The sequence below is a fragment of the Trachurus trachurus genome, assembly GCF_905171665.1.
Source record: "Trachurus trachurus genome assembly, chromosome: 5".
NCBI classification, from domain to species: Eukaryota; Metazoa; Chordata; class Actinopteri; order Carangiformes; family Carangidae; genus Trachurus; species Trachurus trachurus.
The window spans coordinates 23406648-23428903 of NC_139896.1; the positions used below are offsets into that span (position 1 = coordinate 23406648).

At 40.5% G+C, this 22256-nt stretch overlaps 1 protein-coding gene across 2 annotated transcripts in view; it reads right to left on the reverse strand.

Moving 5' to 3' along the window:
* The window catches only part of rnf123 (ring finger protein 123), a 139606-nt gene extending 118959 nt beyond the window's left edge, over window positions 1–20647 (reverse strand). The window contains exons 1-21 of one of the 2 annotated variants that reach the window (XM_083972021.1): window positions 20492–20647; window positions 19867–19980; window positions 19646–19730; window positions 16427–16506; window positions 15546–15643; window positions 15390–15444; window positions 14231–14316; window positions 13960–14046; window positions 13821–13888; window positions 12966–13091; window positions 10872–10986; window positions 10446–10550; window positions 9595–9720; window positions 9127–9219; window positions 8771–8844; window positions 8448–8565; window positions 7518–7617; window positions 7185–7246; window positions 6356–6427; window positions 5513–5633; window positions 4634–4735 (exon numbers count right to left, since the gene is read on the reverse strand). In XM_083972021.1, coding sequence (XP_083828147.1) covers window positions 4634–4735; window positions 5513–5633; window positions 6356–6427; window positions 7185–7246; window positions 7518–7617; window positions 8448–8565; window positions 8771–8844; window positions 9127–9219; window positions 9595–9720; window positions 10446–10550; window positions 10872–10986; window positions 12966–13091; window positions 13821–13888; window positions 13960–14046; window positions 14231–14316; window positions 15390–15444; window positions 15546–15643; window positions 16427–16506; window positions 19646–19730; window positions 19867–19948 — 1855 coding nt within the window. In that variant the 5' untranslated portion in view covers window positions 19949–19980; window positions 20492–20647. Of the gene's footprint in view, window positions 1–4633; window positions 4736–5512; window positions 5634–6355; window positions 6428–7184; window positions 7247–7517; window positions 7618–8447; window positions 8566–8770; window positions 8845–9126; window positions 9220–9594; window positions 9721–10445; window positions 10551–10871; window positions 10987–12965; window positions 13092–13820; window positions 13889–13959; window positions 14047–14230; window positions 14317–15389; window positions 15445–15545; window positions 15644–16426; window positions 16507–19645; window positions 19731–19866; window positions 19986–20491 lie in introns of both variants that reach the window. The other variant, XM_083972022.1, reaches the window with a different exon arrangement.
* Window positions 20648–22256: the final 1609 nt, after the last annotated feature.

The window sequence follows — 22256 nt, forward strand, 5'->3', positions numbered from 1 at the left end:
AACGTGTGTGATGAGCTGCTCACAGCTTCACAGCCTCGCTTTACAAGGAGAAGACCCCCTCAACACATCTCAGTGCCAACCACTAATGTTGTACGTATGCAGTTAAATTCACGCTTCTTTTCTTACATGTGAATTATGTATCATGTATACCTGTGAATTATTTCTGTTTATTTAAAGCATCTAATTAACAAGTGTAGTAAAACTGTGAAGACATGTTTTTCATATGTGTGGAAAAAATAAAAAGTTTCAGTTTCAGTCAATGATACGTCTTCTCTATGTATTGACAACATGAAAACATATTTATGGAGCCTTCACTGTGAAGTTGGTTAAATAAAACATGAGAACTCAACCACCTTTAAGACTGAAACACAACCAGAAATTGATGACAGCAGGGGGAAAGAAGAGACGATGAACTCCGTGCCCTGATCCCGCAGGATCTATTAGAGGAAGGTACTGCAGCACACACACTCACACACAAACAATGTTCAACACTCGTAAACTAGGAACATAAACTACACAGGCCGTTTAAGATTCAGTACATCATAGCTGCATCGCTGCCAGTGCTCAGAGGTTATCAGCACAAGTCTAAACCCTGAGCCTCCAAACATCAGACTCAGCTTATCTGAATCTTCAGGGAATTTGTCCTCAGCTCAGTGGAAAACAAGAGACATACTGTCAACAAAGTAAATCTACACCTGTAAATATGTCTGAGGATCCTATCTGTAGAACAGTTACACAACTACCAAAAAGAGATACACGTACAAAACAGACAAAGCTACCACCACAAAAATATGTTAAACCACGACAAAGAGACTTAAAATCACCACAAAGACATGCATAACTTTAACAAAGATACGCAAAACCACCACCAAGAGATTCAAAATCACCACAGAAGATGTAAAGACAACACAAAGAGACTCAAAACATCCACAGAGACATAAAGAATCCATACACACAACGCAACTGCTTTAAATCTCTGGTCTTACAGGAGGTCTGGGGGGCAACTTCTGCTTGTCTAAGCCCAGGGGAACATTAACAACAACATTAACAAGTGACCACCTAGTTAAACAGCAGAAATCTTAGAGATGATTAGAGTTACTAGGGTTGCAAAGGGGTGGACAATTTCCAGTAAATTTCCGGAAAATTTCCAGAAACTTTTCATGGCAAGTTAAACTGGGGAATTTTGGAAATATTCCAAATTGGAAACTTTCCATGGGAATTATGGGAATTTATGGGAATTATGGAAATGTATGGGAATTATTGGGAATTTATGGGAATTAACTGGAAATTGGGGGTTTAATTTATAAGGTTATTTGAAAACAGGGACAGTGCACATTAATAACATCACTGTAAATGCGCCAGAATTAGCCAAGAGGCTATTTTTCATCTGTAGTCCCCAGACGGATGTTAAAAAGTCACCCTAAAAACAGAATATGAATATGATTAAAATTACAAAGTTATTAGCCAAGGCAATCTACAAACATGCACAGCAATTAACAACTTGACAAAAGAACATACAACATGACATGACAAAAGACACAACATACATAACATCAATCAGAAAACATAATCAATACATCCCCATGCAGCAAAGACACATGACGCAATACACAATTAATTAATTTAGACAAACTGGATCATATCCAAACATAAATGTAAATATTTTGTTTTGTCATATGCAGACATCCATGCAAAATAATATAATTAAAAAACATGACATTTCAACAGATTTATTTTGTGAGTAGAACTTTATCAAGTTTTAATTCTTGTATGAACAATCAATTATTTTATTGAACCACAAAAACATGAATGTTGAGTAAAATTTTACTCACCCTCACCAATCAATTTTGTAAATTTCGGATTTATTCCCGTTTATTCCCATATATTCCCATTAATTCCCATATATTCCCGTTAATTCCCATGGAAAGTTTCCGACTATGAAAATTCCTGGAATTTTGCAACCCTAAGAGTTACCAATTAAAAACATCGGCTTAGCAATCTTTTTGTTAAACTTTTGGTAAGGTAAAGCTCATTGAGTCTCCTGGCAGGTTCAAGCCTATAGTTAACTTCACTGTCAGCAGGAAGTGAGAAGAATATATTATGTCAGACTTTCTGGTACCTTCTAGGGACTTCTGAAGGAGTGTATTGGTATGACTTGCGGATACCCCCCCACACACACACACAGACTGACAACTGCATCTCTAAAAATATATTAATGACAGTTTAAATAAACCTGATGCTGAACAGTCTTTGTTGTCTTCAGCTGTTAGGCTTTTCCTCCATTAAGATGAGTGACATTTGAAGGACATGTGAAACGTCAGTCTCCTGCCTGCACCGCACCCCCCACCCCCACAAATCACCAATCTAAATAAAAACTGAGGAGCAGCTCTACTCTAGGATAAAAAAGAAAAAATCAAAATGAATGAGCCACAGCAGCAGCAGATAATTGATTCCAGCCGTGCCACTCAGTCTTCCCTGGCAGTGAATGAACAGCAGATTGCTCGTACAGTGAGTCTGCACAGGGAATATCAATCCACATTACACACCTGTCTCCCGCCTCTGCTGACGACAACAAGAAAACACAGCGCTCACCTCGACAAACACAGCGCAGCCTCTGTATGGAAACATCCATCCAGGGAGATTTAATGTTTGCATTTTCCCCGGTTTCATATTTACACGGCTGCCAGTCTCCGGAGGAAACCCGACTGCCTCCAGATATGTGTTTTTTTTTCACGCTGCTGTTGTGACACCAGGTGGTTCAGTCAATCAGAAGAAAAGGCTGGTGTTGGGCTAGCTCACAGGTGATTTAGCTCCGCAGTCAGAGTGTGATTCACCATAGCCATTTTTAAAAACAGATTAAAAACATATCTTTTTTCAACAGCATTCTGTTGTGTGTGCGTGTGGTGTGTGTGCATGTGTGAGTTTAAGTGTGTGTGTGGTGAAGATGCCATGTTGTTTACTTGCACTTGCTGATTGATTTCTAAGTGATTTTTTATGATTGTTTTTATTGTAACTATAAACCTGTTGTGAAGCACATTGAGTCTCCCTTGGGTGCGCTTTATAAACAAAGTTGAATTTAATTAAAAAAAGCCTTGGCCTTTTGGTTTATTGTGCACATTTAAGAATATGACTTCATCAGACAATGTAAACTGATGCTTGTGTTGATATTTCAGCGTGACACGTATTATTTGTGTTTCAAGGAAGTGAGTCAAAATATGTAAAAATGAAAACCAAATACAAAACACATTCAAAAACAAGACTTTTTTTTTTACCAATGTATTCAATCGTTCTGGTAGTACATGTCTGATACACACAAAGCAATTCCTCCCTCTAGTGGAGCTCAGCGAGCAGGAAACTAGTCTGCAGGTATCAGTCCAATCAGTTCTGCTCATGTGAGGCTGTCACTCGATGTCAGCAATCAAGAAGTTCAACTGTGGGTAAGAGAGGGTGTAAACCAGCCAACCAACCAGAGTACAACTACAGAACAACCAACCAATGAATCGTAACACAACTACGAATCAACCACCCTAATCAGAATATGACCACAGACAAACCAACTGACAACTCATAATAAAATTAATAATCAACCAATCACAATCCAACCAATCAGAACTGACTGAACTGGCAAACCAGAATACAACCTCAAATCAACTAACCAGTGACTCATAACGCAACAAATAATGAACCAATCAGAATACACCTATGATTCAACCAACCAGAACAGAGCTATAAACAAACCAACCAACTGCTATAAACAAACCAACCAACTGACTGCTGTCCAACTGTTGGTGAGAAAAATAATTTTATGTCTTTCTGTTTTCTCTACTGTTTAAAAGTGTACAGAAAAGAAAATGGAATTTGAGCCCACTGTGGGTCTTAACATTAGTGTAATAACTAATCTATCAGACAATATAGACCAAACTTTGTGCAAATTTCTATTTTCGAGTAGCCTGACAAGCCAGACTATATCACTAAAATGTATAGTCTGGAAACGACCGGTAGACCTCAGCTCAATCCAGGGGGCGGGATGAAGGCTGTCTTTCAAACTGCCTCTGCACGCAATAGGGTAGCGCTACGACTAATCAGAGCAAAGAGCAGGATGACGTTAGCCTGACAAGCCAATTAAAATGTATGTCATCGCGTTAAACCCGCCCAATGACTCTCGTAACAGATAGAGCGCTGTGATTGATTGGTGAACAGAAACGGTGTTCGAGACTCAAAAAGTTCCTATGGCTCGTTTCTAGACCCACCTACGGAGCAAATATTTTTCCTGCTGCGAGGGTGCATCTAGATTTCTAGGCTAATTTTTGAGTAAATCCGGGATGAAAGTGTGGTGTTTTTTTTTCGCATTGGATAATGCAGGCGCACGGATTATACGTCACGTTGCTCACGATTCATCAGCCACTGATATTGGATCCGTCATCCGTCAATCAAACGTCTGAGACAACACACACACCCCAAGCTTGGTCTCGCCCCAAGCTTTGGATATCCCACCGGCTCGATAACGACCAATCAAATTTGTTTTCCTTACTCGGGTAAACTCGTGTGGCAACTCGTGACAACTCGGCGCGACAAACAGGACAAACGGCCATTTGTGTACACCTTTAACATCTGAAATCCTTTTCACACCAACCTTTGAGTGTTTTCTTCAGGTGGGAGAGGAGCCCCCCCAGTCTCTGCAGGTCAAAGTAGTCCACCTTCCCGTTGTAAAAGAGCTGGGGAGGAACATAGGCCTCTGGAAAAAAAAAAGAGAAAAAATGAGTTGGTGGATGGAAAGGCGAGAGAGCGAGGAGAAAGATCAGAGGGGCCACATGAGGGGGAAGGAGGGAAATTCAAAGTGCAGATATTAACAGAAAAAGGCAGAAGGGCAATGAGCAGAACAGAAAACAGAGGCCAAGAGGTGGAGATAATGGGCGTCAGGGGAGCGAGGGCAGAGCGGAGAGAGCAAGCACATTAACAACCTTTATTATCATCTGAGAGCAGAAAAGAGCTTCATCGACCTCGTCCTTATTTTTAGTGATTATAAGACGGTCCCCAGAGGTGACGACCACACACACACACATACACACATACACACACTTTATCTGTATACAGACAGTTATGGATTTAATGGCAATATCCCCCATTAAAACGCTCTGGTCTTCACAGAGCGGATGAAGGACTTATGTGTGTCGCTGGAAGAAGCTTTGAAGACTAGAAGAAGAGGCTGTTACTGATTAGATGCTTGACATTAACACAGACACACAGTCTGTTTATTTGTTTAAACCACAGCCTGGCTGCAAATTATATAATACATGACTTTCTTGTCACATTCATTTCATTCTACATTATAGGTTTTCACCAACCTACTCAGGAAGGTTTCATTTTTTTTACTAAATCAAAATAGATTTGACCAGAGACAGAAAAAACTACCTTAAAAAAAACTATATATAAGTTATAATAGAGTATAATAAAACTATAGAAATTAAATTGTGCACTAAGTGGTAAAGCTGAGCTCTGCTCTGGACCGTACCTTCACTGCTGACGGTGCCCGGACTCTTCCTGTTCCCTTCGTCCCAGCAGGACCTCACGGCCGTGATGAGGCGGTGGAGGAAACACACCATGTACTCTGGAGGACACAGAGCTGTTGGGTGCTGGGGACACACACAAAACACACAACTTTAACACAAACGACAAGGTCTTGCATTAGAACAAACAGTTTATCTTCTTGGCCTAAAAGAAAAACTGAAGTTGAAATAATAATCAAGAAAATAAAAATCTCATCTCTTTACATTTTCCGGAGCTGCAAGTGTTCATTACCCTTCAGTTAGTGTGAACAAGAACAAGACAAGAGCTAAAAGACAATGGGTTTGTTTCTGTCTGGTTTGGACCAACTGAACTGAAGTACAGACACTCAGGGACAGACCAGCTGGATTACGACAAACATCAGCGCAGAAATTATTTTTGAATTTTTTAAGATTATTTTAAATAATTTAATCTTTTTTTCATCACTCCTTTATCTATTGATTGTTTCTGAAATGTTTTGTTCTCTCCAAAACCTGAACAGATTCTATTTTGTCCTTGAATTGTCCCTGAAGAATTCATTGTTTTAGCTCTAAAGATATTTGATGCAAACAAATCAGACACAAAGCATGAAAGAAAGTCAACAACTTCAATATAATTTTGATGTTATCCAATGCAGCTTACACAACCCCCCACTTTGATTGAAATATATAAAATACACTGTGGTGTTAAAAGATAAAAAATAAAAGTCAGAATAAACTTCAAAAAATTCTAAATGATGGCTTCCTAATGCACAAATACAGGTGGAGCAGTCGGGAGAAGTTTCCCCTCTCACTGCTGAACTTGTGCTCACCCCTCTGTTGCTGGCGTTTTCCTGGAGGAACTTTCTGAACTTGTTGAGGAAAATGTAGCGAGAGGCTTCTCCCTGAAAGAGACGCAGAGAAAACTGATCAGATAAGAGAGATGATATCGTCCGAGTACGTCCCCATAGGCCGTACACAGACAGAACTAACACACACAGAGTCCAGGCTGTGTGACCACTGAGCTGGGGCAGAGCTTGTCATAGACTGAGAGACTATTTCCAGAGTTCGTCTGATCTTAAAAGTGAACTAATCAAGTCATGACGGGGTGAAAATGATCAAAGCTGGACAAAAAAGAAACAACATCTCAAAGGATAGGGCAGGTGTGGAGTTTCAGTTTAACATGCAATGATCAAGGCAGTGAAAGGTAAATTATAAAAACCATCAATAAATGTAACATGTTTAGTCTTTGACTAAAGAGGCAGGACTGGTCCTTAATGAAAAGAGGCATTTCACCGCACTGCACTTAAATAAACTGTAATGACATTTAAATTGTAATGATTTAAACCAAGAGTTTTTAAACTGAAACGTGTGGATTTATCTGAACTGGGAGTAAGATTGGTTTACCAAAGCAACATGACATGACCCATAATATTTTCCTCACCAATATGTTTTTTTTTATATAATGTCAGAGAATATCCATGTTTTTCCTCCTAAATTTTAAACTTGACAATTCAGAGTTTTAAATTTGAACATTTCCCCCCACTCTTCTTTTCTAACCCACAGTGGCAACTAACACATCATCATACAGTACAGCTGTAGGGCAGAGCGACAACATTATTACAGTAGCACAACAACACACAACATGAGTTGCATACAAACCGTTGTTTTGTCTTTGTTATTGAGCAGCAGCCTCAGGATCTGAACCTGCAACTCCTCCACCACTACAACAAAGCAGAGGAGATTAGAAACACACATTAATTCAGTTACTGCTCAGACAGACATATGAATGGTGTACAGCTTTTGCTATCACAACGTGAAATGAGAGCACGAAATGATTCATACAATTTGCAGAAAATATTGTATAGAAGATGTATGATAATGGTGGTTGTTCTATACCGTTATGGACAGGAACCCTGTTTTCTATGGTAAAGCTGAATGTGTTTAAAATGACCTGACACAGGTGAATGTCAGAGAGATGTACAGACATCTGACCTTCAATCCTCTTTTTGAGTCTCTGACAGCCTCGTTCATAAGCTCGACGCCTCAGACGTTCATCTGCACTCTCGTCTTTGGGCTCACGCTCGTCTTTACCCTGTGTGGAAGAAAGAAGTCAACAAATCCTCGGGTCACTAAAACTAAAATAATGAGTTTTTGTCCTTCCTTTAGGACGAGGAGTAAAATTATTACCAGACTGAAGGCGATTTAACCTGTTATAGCTGCAAGACACTGAGATACACGATGATAATATTAAAAGATCATTTTGACAGAACCCAAATGTTCAGGGCTACAGGTTATGATAGGAAAGAGGAGGATCCACCTTCATGTGGTGAAGGAGCATTTCCCAGCACACAAGTTGGCAATAAAAGAAGATATTATTATGTATTGTAATTAAAGAAGATATTAAAAGTCATTAGAGTGCTGTCTCTTGTAATACATGTTGAGGATATTGCACCCACACATATGACTGAGGGTGAGCACATTTTTTAAAAGACTGTCCAGGGCATAAGTTGGTAACAGGCTGCGTATTTGAAAGGGGAAGTGGACAGTGGAAGAGAGTGGCGGGTCATCGACGGTTGGCAAATTGTGTCTGTGCAAAAAGTAAAATTATTTTGCTTTGTTTAAGAGATTTTAGTTTTTTTCTCTTTTCTCAGACTTTTATATTGTAAATACCAATTTAAAATAAAGTTTGGCAAGGTTGTTTGCCTGTTCACACTTAAAACCTACAGATAAAAACATCTGTTCTTCAAATTTTACCACTGTCTCATATGTTACCACATCTGTCTGCAGCTACAACAAGTTATCAGAAAGTTTCCTGTTCCTCAGTACCACGCTGTGAAGACCCTGATAAATCCGAGCTCAGGTCACCAAAGGAGTGAGGAGACTAAAAGGGCAAACATGAAACACTCAGTCAGATGGTTTTACCTCTTTGTCAAAGTGAGTGGGCCACCAGGTGGTTGGGATGAGTTCCTCGAGCCCCGCCTCCTTAACTCTCAGAGGAGTCTTGATGTAAAAAAACACGACTGAACGAAGAACATCAAACGTGAACCCGTGTTAAGGAGAAAACTGTCCACAACAATGCATTTGAGTTCACTCACTGGATGTGTAAAACATTTATCAACAGTTGTAACATCTGTGCAGTCTGAGCAACTCATCAAACCGTGGATTAACTGATTGAAAAAATCACAAACTATTTCCACCTTAACTGTGAACTGAAGAGGCAACAGTACTGAGCTACACAAGGATATAAGACATTGTTGAGCAGGTATTTCCTGGACTTTTCATGATGCAGGATGGCCGTGGTCAGACGCAGGTAGTGGATCTGAAACACAGGAACAAAACCACACAGTGGTGTTATAAACCAGACAGAAAGATGTTTAAGAGCAGTATCCCCTTTGTTTAAACAAAACACAATGATGATTGGCTTTTGTATACCTGATATTATGTCTAATTAATCATTCTAAATGGCAGTGCATTAAACTGGTCTCCATTTAAAACCTTGGGGTCCAAACCCAAAGTGTGGTTTGGACACAGGTCCAGGACCAGGTCAAACCAGAGCTCTGGTCCCACACTGCTCCTCTGGCTCATCTATTGTATGTCCTACCTGAAAACCCAGGTCAGGTATGATGGGAGAGAAGCGATAGGCTCTCAGCAAGGACATCATCAGCTGCTTCAGGCACTCGTTCACTTCATAGTCCTGCAGAGAGAGACAGGCAGAGTCAGACGGACAGACAACAGCTCACCTCCAGTTAATACTTCACATGACATCAGTCGACTGGAGACAGTTAAGTGTAACCTGGTTACAGAAGTGTATGTAAACACGCTGATGAAACTGTTCATTAAATCTGACAACTGCTGCTAAATTCTACTATAAATAATAATAATTAATATTATTACTGTTATTAGGTTTCATCGGTACTAATATCAGTGGGAGAAATACAGTTCTATTTCATTTCTGACCACCGTCATTGTTAAATTAATATTGCTGTTGTGTGTGCTTACTGTATGTGTGTGTGCGTGTGCGTGTGCGTGTGCGTGTGCGTGTGCGTGTGCGTGTGCGTGTGTCGAGTACCTCCATCAGCAGCCAGAACAGATCCAGAAGCTGCTGTATGAGCGGATGTTCATCAACTGAACCTCCTCCCTCCAAAATCCCCAAGAGGAAGTTCATCAGCACGTCCTCCACCAGGTACACTTTACACTGCAGTGCAGAGGAAGTAAATAAAACATCATCACTCCTCAAAATACAAATGATTACACTGTGGTTGTAGCACATTTCAGTGTCCCTGATCAACATCTGACTTAGGTTGCGATCTCTTGACAGTGTCAAGCTTCATACAACCAACAGATGGCGCAAGAGGAAGGTAGTGCACAGCATCAGTGTAAGTCCTCTCATGTTTGCTGTGAAACATGGCTGAAGGCACGAGTGGAAGTGTGTTGACAAGCTCCCATGAGTTGATTGACATAAAAAAAAATCAAATCAGAATTCAAGTTCTTGTTATCAGTTAACAGTTTGTGTCAAACAAATATTATTTAGCTCCTTAAAATAATCTGGCTTTGTTGAGCATCTGTGTCTGCAATAGTGACTGTGGCAGAGTTGGTTAATAAAATAGGACTCTTTTATGTCAATGGGTGTAGTGGCAGAAGCTTGCACAATGACCTGGCCTTAGCCATGTCCATACTGAGTCAGAACAAACTAACTACACTGTAAGAGACAAAATGTGTATTATATTTACTGTATTAGGCTGCAATGTGTCGTTTTGTAACATTTTTGGTTAGTGGTGTGCCACGGGATTTTTGGAATGAACAAAATGTGCCGTGGCTCAAAAAAGGTTGAAAAACACTGCTGTAGAGTATTCTCTCTGGGCCGAAAATTAAAAGAAACTTAAAAAGGAAAAAAGTGCCAAAGATATTCAATTGTTTCACCATGAGTGGAGCAAAGTAGTTGAAGATGTGAGCCAGGGTGACGAGGACTGTGGGCTCTCCGTGAAGTCTCCAGTGTGCACAGTCCCTCTCCACCAGCCTCTCCTCCTGCAGCGTGGACACAAAGACAACAACAAATCTCAAAAACAACAAAAAAAGAGACGGAGAGACAAGAGACTGTTGATTAAAAACAATTCCAGGAGAAGATGGCTGTCTGTTGTTCCCCATAAACAAACAAACCAAAGACCAAACTGAAATTACAGTTTGATTAATGTGAAAGAGTAATTATTTGTCTCGGGGAGCTAATACAGATTAGTAAATCAATTACACACAGACCAAACAAGCAGAAGGGTGAAGTCAGTCAGACAGTCATCAAATAAAAACTACAAACTACAAAGAAAAGAGGAACATTTCCACTCCTGTTCCCACCTGTGCGTCGATGGAGGTGGAGAGGACGTTCTTGATGTAGCCCAGCAGTTTCTGAGCCTTCAACAGGTCTGCAGCGGGGGGGTTCTGCAGGGGCAGGTAGCCGTCCACAGGGTACGTGATCCACACTCAGGTTAAAGACAAATACTGCACTTGGACACGAGTGTGAAGAGACAGCTGTGGTGGGAAATATCCTCTGGTTCTGGTCACATCTGTCAGAGCCTCTCTGTACAGTAGATTGTGTGAATGGGTCACAGTTTTGTAAATGTGCAGTAATTAAATCAATCAGTCCACATGTTGTATAAGTATATGTACACATCCTCTTATTTCTGTTACTTTTTCTATCATTATTATGACTGTTTTTTTTATTTTATTATTAACTTCATTCCATTTCAGTTTTTATCATTAATATTTCTTTTTTTCTGACATGTGTCCTCTTCGTTTTAAAAGCCAATAAACATATGTTATCAGGCTTAGTTTGAAGAGCGTCAGTGTCCATTTTGGTCAGAAAATAAATTAAATTAAATTAAAAAACAGGGTCACCAAAAGAAAATCAGTCCACATGTTCTGTGTGTGTTTGGGGATTTTGATCAATAGGTTCAGTTTGTTTTCGCTATTTTCAAACAACTCTCGTACAACCCAGAACATTTCTTTACTTGTGTAGAGCTGGTTATATTACAGGTGGCTCCCACTGCGTTCCTATTCAACAGGTAAGATTTGTGATATTTATTCATACTACATACTAAAGGTATTCCTGAAGAACTGCAAGTTTGTATTTTACGTGACCTTAAGGGCTGCTGAGGATGAATTTAATTGGTTTGTTGAACAACAATTTGCAAAACCTACTGTTCGAGGAGACTCAGTGCAAGAACCCAGATTTGTTTTGGTTTTTGTTGGTGACATGTTGAGTTGACACGAGGGGGAGATTTTTGTTTTAGTTATATTTGTAGCACACAACATTATGTCTAATTTGTAATGGAAATTGAATCTTTGAAATGTTCTGTTGAATTTTTTGTTTTGTTGTTAAATTATAGGTTGCCTTCTGATTATTGTTGCTGAATAACCATTAGGTACAGGACACTTAAATTAAGCATTCAATCAATCAGTATTTCAACAGCTGTAGATCATCCAGCAAAGGTTCAGAGGGACAGGAAGATGCTTTTGTTCTTTATGTTTTATGATTTGGCGCCACCCGCTGCCCTTTCCTTTCATCCTGATCTTTTTTGATTTGGATCATGAGAGTTTATCGTTTGGCTCCTTAATTCATCTGAACAACAAACATCTTTGTTCACCAGATCACGTCAGGCATTTGTTGTCTCCCCTGACATCTGCTTGACTGTAACAATCACTAACACTGAATCTCTTCTCATAACCACACAGTGAAGTTCTTCCCTTCAATGTGCGCTCATCTCTTTTGTCAAATGGATGTACTGTACTATATGCAGACGATAAATATTACACTGGTGAACTGTGAATGAACTGAATAGAAATATGTAATTGAACCAAACATCACCATTTCAAACTTTCAATATTATTGGAGTTCATTTTAGTAAGACATTTAGCTCCAAAAGGCCTTCTGTCTCACTGAAAAGAAATACTGCATAATAACTGAGCTAAGTTTTACTCTATTTATTGGTTAATTTCTTTACTTTATTTATTCATCTCATTTTTTAAATCCCATTGTGTCTTTATTTAATACTGAACACTCTTGGGTGTCTTACTGAAGATGTGTTATTTTTGTAAAGCTACAATTCACGCACTACAATCCTGAAATTTCCAGATTTATCGTCTATGTAAAGCAATTTTCAGTAGATGCAGGCTTATCATTGATGGACAGACTTAATAAAATGAGATATAAAACCTTATTTATCTGATTTAGTTTAGGTAGTTTATTCTTCTTTATGCTGTACTCTTTCCTGTTATCTTGTCTAAACGCCGTTTATGCCTGTGTTCAGAATTTAAATATACCTCACTGTTAAAGATGCTGTACAAATAAACTTGTCCTGTGTGGTCCACAAAAGAAAAACCTTACCTTAACCTTAACAGAAAGCCTTAAAGATTAAATTCTGTTTGTCACCTGGAGCCTGAAAAGGATATCTGAGAGGCCTGCTGCCAAAGTTGAAAGCCACTGACTCTTTAAAGGAGAGGCTGATAGCAGGAAAGTAGGCGACACCAGGACCCGTCTTAATGTTGGTGAAGGCTGTGCCAAGAGACTGGCCATTCCTGAGGACATCAAAACACAGCATGACGACACACAGGGAATAACAAGCACAATGTGAAATCTGATTTAATCCCTCAATACGAGGTCCAATTTTCTGGCCTGACAGCAGCCAAGAAAGTTTTTATTTCAGGATGGAGACACACATATATTTTTTATATTAAATACTGGTCATCCATCTCTCATTGTTTCTTTGGTTGTGTTTGTTTAACTGATTAATTTCCATGAGTTGCAGGAGCAATGGAGGAGCTTTATGTTGGGGTTTTCCTGCTTTTTCTTTCTTCTTTCTTGCATTTTATCATTTGAGATTTTTAAACTTCCCATTTAACCTGCACATGTGTCAGTCAGTAGCACTAATGTGTTTGTGCAGCTCTGTTTGATACTTTGATACTCTCCTTTACTTTCCTCCTGAGAGTCAAATGTTTAAACTGATCCAACTGTAACATCTGTGCAGTAAACATGAAGCCCCGGGCCAGGCAGCAGCTGATTGGCTTAGTATAAAGACTGGTGGAAACAGCTATATTAGTTTAGCCTATAGCCTGGAAACAGGGAGAAACAGCTATTTTAGCTTAACATTAAGGTCAAAAACAGGGGGACAGAGGGAAACAGCTATAGCTTTGACAAGCTCATCCAGGACCTACTGTTTCACATCTAAGTTTCTGTCAGAAAGCAAAATCTTTTTTCACAATTTTCACTTATTTTTAAAAAGAAATATAAGTGAGCCAACTACTCACAGACAGAAGGTGATGGTTCCCTCATCCAGGTCTATCAGACAGCTGACTATGTCCCCTGCCGCCCACGACTGAGGGGAAATAAACAGCTGTCAGTCTCACTGTTGACAAAGTTATAACTCTCCAGTGAATGACTTCTTACTTTTCCGTAGTTGGTGGTCGTCACATTCCACTTTCTCACTCTGTTTCCATCGTACGCGTACGAGTCAGGCGTATCCCCCACACCCTCCTGAAAAGTTACACACACAATGTGGAGTTCATATCAAAAACAACATGCTGATTGGTAATCCTGAGAAATATTAAAGTGTTTATGCTCCAAAACCTGAAGAGCCAGTTGATGATGAGATGTTGTAGTTGCAGTTGTGCTCACTCAGTGTATATGTGTGTGTGCGAGTGTGTGTGTATGTGTGTACCTCCTGGTTGAAGCGGCAGTTGAGAGTACACCACCCAATCTGCATCAGACCCTGAGAGGAGATCAGCACCTCGTACGCCCACTTCCCTGCAGAGAGAAACAAAAAAGAAGACAGTAAGAAAAAACACTTCTGTTGAGAAACATTAACATCATCAACCTGTGCCGTTTAAATCTCTAATAATGAATTAACAACAACTTATATCAGTGGCATTTGTGTGGTTGCCTGCAGCCTAGTCACTCTGGGCCTGTACAGATCATAACCCTGATATAAAGTTCAGATTGCATAATATGCCACTGTTGTCTTAAAAAAAAAAAACGGAGCTCCATTTTCTCAGACATAAAGACCATTATATGAGACCAGGCGCTGAGCTATCTACAGTTCAGCATGAGGACCATTCCAGGCAAATTCAACCTGGAGCTATAGTTTCCTGATGTTTTAGGTCTAAAAGAAAGCCGACCGATCTTACGCTGTCTAGCCTGTGTACATCCCTCAAAACCGCATTTTTTTCCCCACAGACAGCGTCAGATAGCTATTCAAACATACACCAAGGGGTTTCTTTACTTCAAGCAAGAGGACATGTCTGTAAACAAAGCTGTAATACAAAGTCTTGCAACGTCTCACGTGAGAGTCAAGTTGACGGCTAACTGTGTTTACAGGTTTAAAGCTCTCCCGTTTGTTTTATCAACAAAGGAAAAACATCTTTGTTGCAGTAAGAGTAAGTCTGGATATTGTTTATCCTGCCTGGAATCATACTGAGCGTGTCAACTTGACTCTTGTGCAAGACTTTGTATTACAGCTCCGTTTACAAACATGTTGAAGTAAACAAACTCCTCTGTGTATGTTGAGGGATGTAAACAGCCTAAACAGTGTAAGATCGGTCCGCTCCCATTCATCGCTGCCGTGGCGATGCAGGGACAGACACAACTACTGCAAAACAGGAGCAATTAAAAAGAAAATCTTCAGATTCCTTCCTTTAGACCTAAAATATTAGGAAACTATAGCTCCAGGTTGAATTTGCCTGGAATTGTCCTTTAATAGCATGAGGCCGTCACATGCTCTCATCTATTACGTTTAAGTGATTACATGAAAACTCATCTGCTCAAATAGAATTAAATCAAATAAATTTAATAAAGGAGGAAACCCATTCTCCAGGTTTTACCTTTATAGACACATGTGGTGGCTCTGATGGAGCTGAAGTTGCTGTGGCCGATAACCTGAAATCAAAAATCAATTAAAAAGCAGTGGTTACATCAAAAGCGGTCGAGTGTTGCATTACTTTTCTGGATGACGTCATGAATGTATGACATTGTCTTACCCCTAACAAGTCATCATCTACAAACAGAAGTCCCTCAAAGCCGCTGGTGTGATCCAGGACTACGGGCTGGGGACCAAGACGACCTTCAGTCGCTTGGTCTGCAGACACAGAGAGTTGAATTAGTACAATTCAAGGGCTTCAGAGTACATCCATGACTCTTTCTCAACGCAGCTTCATGTTTCAGCTTTTGGGTAAATAATTAGCTGCCCAGTGGAGGTAGGACCTGAGGATACGGCTGCATTACAGCTGCATTACGGTTCCTGTGAGCGTCTGTCTTATTCTAGTTTGTAAAGTCGACAGCTTAGCGAGATGATGCTTGGTGGCTGTACATGAACTTTCTCTGTTGTCCCTCATCCTAAATATCAGTGCTGTCATTCACCACAGATCTATCGTGATTCTGATTCTGTGTACCGCGAGATAATGATTGTATCTGCCGTTCAGCAGCTTGGTTCAGTGACTCACAACAGAAACAGAAAAGTGTGTAAATGAATGATGACAACAACTGTGTGTTTTAATTCAGCTGATTAAAACACAGTGAGGCGTTGACAGTTTCCCTGGCACAGTCTGCTGCTCTAGGAAATTGATGTCGTCTCAAACTTCACTGTGTTCAATCACTGGAAATATCAGCATACACCATCAAACTGTCATGAATCTGTATTTATGTCAGACAGCACTGTCATCATTAAATACAGATGTCATTGGCTGCCTGTCTCACACTTAACCAGATGTTGCTATGATGCAGTTTTGCAGCGATGCAGAGTCATAAGAGGAAGAGATTCACCTGGAGAATATGTCAGGTTCTTGTTTTCAAAGGAACCGTACTATTGACACGAACTCTAAGCACTATGTGGACTACTGTACATCTGTGGGTGAACGTTTACCTCTGCTCTCCTCAGTGGGTTCTCCCTCTGACAGAAGTTTCTCCAGGTGAGCACCAAGGTCCTGGAAACCGAGAGGCTTCCTGTAAAAGAGGAGGGAGAGGGGTTTTTATCATGTTCTCTTTATTGTTCAGTGTAAAGAATTAACATGAGAAATCATTTGACTTACAGCTACTGTGACAACAGGTCTGTATTTTACAATATCTTGAGTATTGCAGTAATATATTGTGATTTATTTCAGAATTTCCAAATCATGGCCAGAAACGAAACGAGAAACATTTTATGTAATAATACTGTTCATTGCTTGATAATCCCATTTTGCGAGCGTAAAAAGTTCAGATGGACAGACCAACATAGGCAGAAAAAGAGCTGTAATATTCTTGAACATAACACTTTAATTCATATTATCAATTGTCTCGCTGCACAAAATACTGCTGTATCAATTTTCCCCCCACCCCTTGACCAGTTACTGATGTTTTACATTTAAATGGAAATTAACACATACCGTATCTCTTTGGCATGAATCTGAACTTATTAAAGTGCTAAAAGTAAGGTATTAAATTAAAATAAAAAGATAATAAATATCTGAGAATAAAAAGTCTGCAAAGTTCATTAAAAGTAAATATTGGAAACTGGCAACATAGATAGATATATCTTGGATTGAGAGTACTACAAAATATCACTGGTTATGATTAATGAATTAGATGATACAGTCCGTAGAATTAAGAACATCTGATTGACATTAAAATTACAAAAATAACGTTCATGTAGATTTTATTTGCTCCATACTCTCCTCATGAGAATTCTCCTGAAATGAAAAACCTCTGCACAAAGAAATTCAATTGACTTCACAAAATCTCATTGTCATTAAATCGTAATGTTTCAGACTCTGAGCCAAAATAGAGCTGACCAGGGTCCACTAAAGACGAAGCAGTCTGCCAAAACAGGCCCGATGGCGAGCCCCAACTCCATTGATCTTAGCTTCTCTGCCATTTTTCTGGTTTAATCTGTTTTTCTTTCTTTCTTTTTTTTTTACAAACGTAGAAATGATGTCAGACAGCACCCCCTGATGCTGCACCTTCACATTAGGCAATAGTGTCTGAACCCCAGATAAATATGGGTCTAGAATAAGTGTCGCTCACCTTATTTTTACTCATGAGCTACAATGTGTGGCCTGCAAGAGCTTTTCAAACGTCATCACCATGTGAAATTCATCCTGCGGCTAATCTTCACAACGAGCCAAACCAGTCCTCACTGTTAGGGTTAAATGAAGAGGAGTTGTGTAGAGGTGTGTGTGTGTATATGTGTGTGTGTGTGTGTGTGTGTTTATATTTGGTAGCCTGGGGAATGTGCATAAGTTGGTTGTGAGGGGCCTTCAGATGGCCGGCCTCCCTAAAAGAAGAGCTAAACAGTTGGCCAGGTACTGCTCAGTCTCAGTTATTATTGGTAGCCGCTCAATCTGGAGGAGACGATGTTTTTTGTATCCTTGAATGTCTGCTTTCTATCTGACCCGTAGGTCATTTTGTGTGTAACTGTGTTCAGCCACCCAGGCGCTTTGTGTCTGACCGTCTTCCATTGTCAACTGCACTGGCAGTGTTTATGTCCCTTGTGCAAGAACCCTTGTACTTCTTTATATGTGGGCATAAATAAATATTTAAAATGTGTGTGTGTGTGTGTGTGTGTGTGTGTGTGTGTGTGTGTGTGTGTGTGTGTGTGTGTGTGTGTGTGTGTGTGTGTGTGTGTGTGTGTGTGTGTGTGTGTGTGTGTGTGTGTGTGTGTCTATGTATAGAGCTGCTGAGGGTAACATGAATCTATCTGGCTTAAGGGAAGAGGCCGGTGACTGCAGGCCACTGAAACACAAGTCCAGGTCACGGTAAAACACACACACACACAGTCAGAATTTTAGCAGCTGTGAACAAGTTTTTATCTGTTGCACAAGAGCTCAACACGTCATAGAAAGACATGTGAAACACAACAGCTCCGGCCAGAAAACAACCAAGCAACAAGTAAAATCAAATATGAAAGAATGTATATATATGTCCTCACACCCCAACAGAAATCATGAAAGATATATCAAACTTTTGTCTTCTGCAAGAAAAATAATAATAGCAGCGAGCCAAGTGACAATGCAGACCTTCTTAGATAAGTGCAATCTTCCAACCCTCAGTGAAACTGAAAACAAAAAGTCATACTCAGGACTCGATATCTCAGAGATTCAGTTAATAAAATGTGGAAAAACTCCTGGGACAGGTGGTCTGGACCAAGCAATTACATTTACAAAAACTCTAGAAATATAATTTTACAATGTGAATGCGTGTATGCCCAGGCGACAGTGAGCAGCCCTCACTACAGGCTCTACAGGAGTCAATTAACCCCGGGTTTATGGCTAAATATCATTCAGTCTTTCCTTCAAGGTCCTCATTTACTCACACAGAAAACGAAACAAAGCCCTTACAATCATCACACTGGACCAAGCTAATGAAGTTTTAATTACACTGAGTGGTCTTATACTGTACCTTCACAGTGCCATTTCTACCAAATGTCACACAAAAAAAGTATGTTTGAACCAAAACAGTCTTGGCTCTTTGTGTCATGGATTCCTCACGACACTGCACCACCTCATTTCTGCAGATTCATCAGCTGCACGTTCACGCTGCCAATCTACACTGACTCTGATCTGGGGAGAAAGTTTGAGGTGACTTCTGCGTTGGGGTCAGAAGATGATGAACTGAGGCCTTAAGGGTCTCAACAACATTACTCAGGTACACTGTAGCATATAAACCGCAACTAATTGGTGTTAAGGCCATAATGCCAAGAAAACACTCCCTTCACCACTGCACCAGCTCAGGCTGTTGACACAAGGCAGGTTGGCTCCATGGATTCAAGCTGATGATGCCAAATCCTGAAGTGACCATCAGCTGCCTCAGCAAAAATCCAGACTCATGAGACCAGGCTGAGCTTTTCCAGTTTTAAAGGGCCTCATCTGCAGTCCTCCATGAGGAAATAGCAAGATAACAGCCAGAGGGGGAATTAACGTGAACACCAAATTTCATGACAATCCATCTGCTACTCGTCAAAAGTCACAAGGCATCTTCACTGTCAACGTACTGTGGATAAAATGAACCTATAAGTCATTGCAGCAGTGCCAGTGAATGAGACTCTGCTTCGGCTTGGCTGCAAACTGACCACAGCAGAGAAAGGATGAGCAGCCTGGGTCGTTACCTGAGGGACGCCACCGCAGGTCCTTGTTTGGTCGAAGGGAACACATGATGCAGGTAGTCACTCAGCAGCTTCTCATTGACGATACCTGAGAGAGGGACAAAGACGATGCAATGATCAGTTATAATGAGGTGTGTCCAGAATGACAGTCGCCCTGGGTTTGTGTGTGTGTGTGAGTCAGAGAGAGAGAGGTGTACATGCAGTCCTCCATCAGCAGGTCATACCTGTAGCTTTGGGTTTGTCTGTGTCTGAAGACAGTCTGTAGTTGCGGCGGGTCAGAGCGGTGCCTCCTCCTTTAGAGCTCATGGTGTCTGCCTGGAGTCAGCTGCACCCACACACACTGCTGAGACACATACACACACTCAGGGATTCATGTACTCATACTGCAAGAAGCTGACACTACTGCTGTACTTTTACTGCACATACTGCTATTTAGAGATACTTCTACTTCTTGCGTTTTCACAGCAGGTGCATTAACAGTGAGTACTTTTACTGCTGATACTTTTGCTGCAGGTACATTAAATGACTGCAGATACTTGTGCTGCAGGTTGTGAACCACTCCTCGGTAACACCATGAGTGAACCAGTGAAACCTCAGCTTAGCGTTAGCTTACTCCTACCAGTAACACCCTGTCCTGTGTGTATATATATACACGAAACCTCTCCTAGTGAACCGGTGCCCTCCCCCTGAACCCGCTGTAGGTTGAGCCGGGCTGAGGTGGACCCCCTCCGCCCGGACAGCCTCTGTCCTCGCCCGGCTGCTCTGCCCTGCTCTCCCCCAGACAGGTCAGCGTTAGCCGCGGCTAACAGCAGCAGCTAGCCGCTAAGGGAGCTCGACGGTGTCACCTACCGCCGCCGTCGGGAGCAACGAGCCGGTCGTCCAGCGGTGGCCCGGCAGTGAGGCTAACGGTCGGGCTGACAGTGAAGATATGTCCCGTTGCTGTCCTGGGGAAACGGCTAATTTCTACCACAACAGTCCTCTCTGTCAACACCTCTCACTCTACGGGGCGGCAGTTGGTCCAAAATACGGCTCTTGGCAAAACGCGAATCAAAAATGACGCTGAGGTTTGGGTTGGGAGGTCCAGATGATGACACATGCACTATAACATTTTATGATTTGTGAAAGATTTATTTTAATATCATTTTTTTATATACATTTTATTATAGTGCATTTATATGGTGAAAAAATTAAGAAAACTCAGGACCCTCTTTTGTAGTAGCATGAAACAGGGGGGGGGGGGACTCATTCATTAATTCATTTACTCAACCTTTATTTTATCTCGGGAATACATGGTAGAGTTAGAGACTTTATTTACTATGTAGACAAGCAAAACTAAGTTGAAAATGTCCTGGATACAAATAATATAAAATCAAAAAAGTGCCAAGAAAAAAATAACAAAGGTCTCATTAAAAATAAATAAAAAACCTTAACAACACTGAAAGTATTAAGAGACGGTGTGCACTTTAGATAAAATAGGAATCTGGCAGTAAAATGTAATGCAATTAAATATTTAAATTGCCCTAAGGATAAAAATTGTAACATTTTAATTAGGGATCATGATTTTATAGAAAGTGAACAGCTGCACAATCAATCCCAAAGTAACTGATATCATAATAGGCCCAAGTGTAATATACTCATTGCAGGAACTGCAGCTTTGTTCTTGATAATGCTAAAATGTGTCATAACATTGTTATGCATTGTCAGCAGCACCATTAGTGTTGTGTTGCTAGAGGTGAAAATGAAGAGGAAGCTATAAATGTAATTTTAGAGAGGCTCTCACAGGATAGGCAGGTATACAAGTGAGCAACATTTTGAAGTTTAACTCCATCCTGTGGTCGTTCTGTGTCACTGCAGACGATGATCTGTTCAGAGGGTGAATTCATGCAGGCTGGACATATCCAATGTATTATTCTAATGGACATTTATTTTACTTCTTTACATAAACACAGTGTCACCACTTCATCGGCTTCTATACCAGCTGATTTCAGAGAAGCTCAAGAACCTCTTGGTACAGTCACATAAGGTAGCTTTTCCTCCACACCCCATTTCCTGTTCACCTGACTTCAGATAATGTCACAGGGATGAGACGTTTCTGTGGCTGCCGTTTCTTGTTCCCCATTTTACTTTTCTCATGCTGCTCTAAGTTATCTTGATCCATGCAGCTGACTGGTTTCCCAAGTTCAACAATCCACAAGCAGGTCTGAAGTAGGCCATGCCAGACTCAGCACATGATCAGTTACTACTATTGTCCCATAGGTCAGTGCTCCAATTAGATGCAGAACAGAAGCCAATTACATGACTGTTCTTTTATTAAAGCGAAATGTATCACATTTCTCATGGACACAGAGTAAAACAGCAAACATGAAACAGGGTCAAAATTCACACACTTCTGGTGTAAATTAATGAATGTTCAAAGTTCATATACTGCAGCAGTAAATGAAAGATCAGCAGCTACACTGCCTGACTTTCAAGTAATCATACAATACAGAGTTGATTCATTTGAAAGCAAGTCATGTTGACTTGTCATCAACACATTAAATCTGTGTAATCTACTAGTGTAACAAGATTGGTAATACTGTTTACGCCAAAGTCATTCCCCCACCTGTCTCATGAA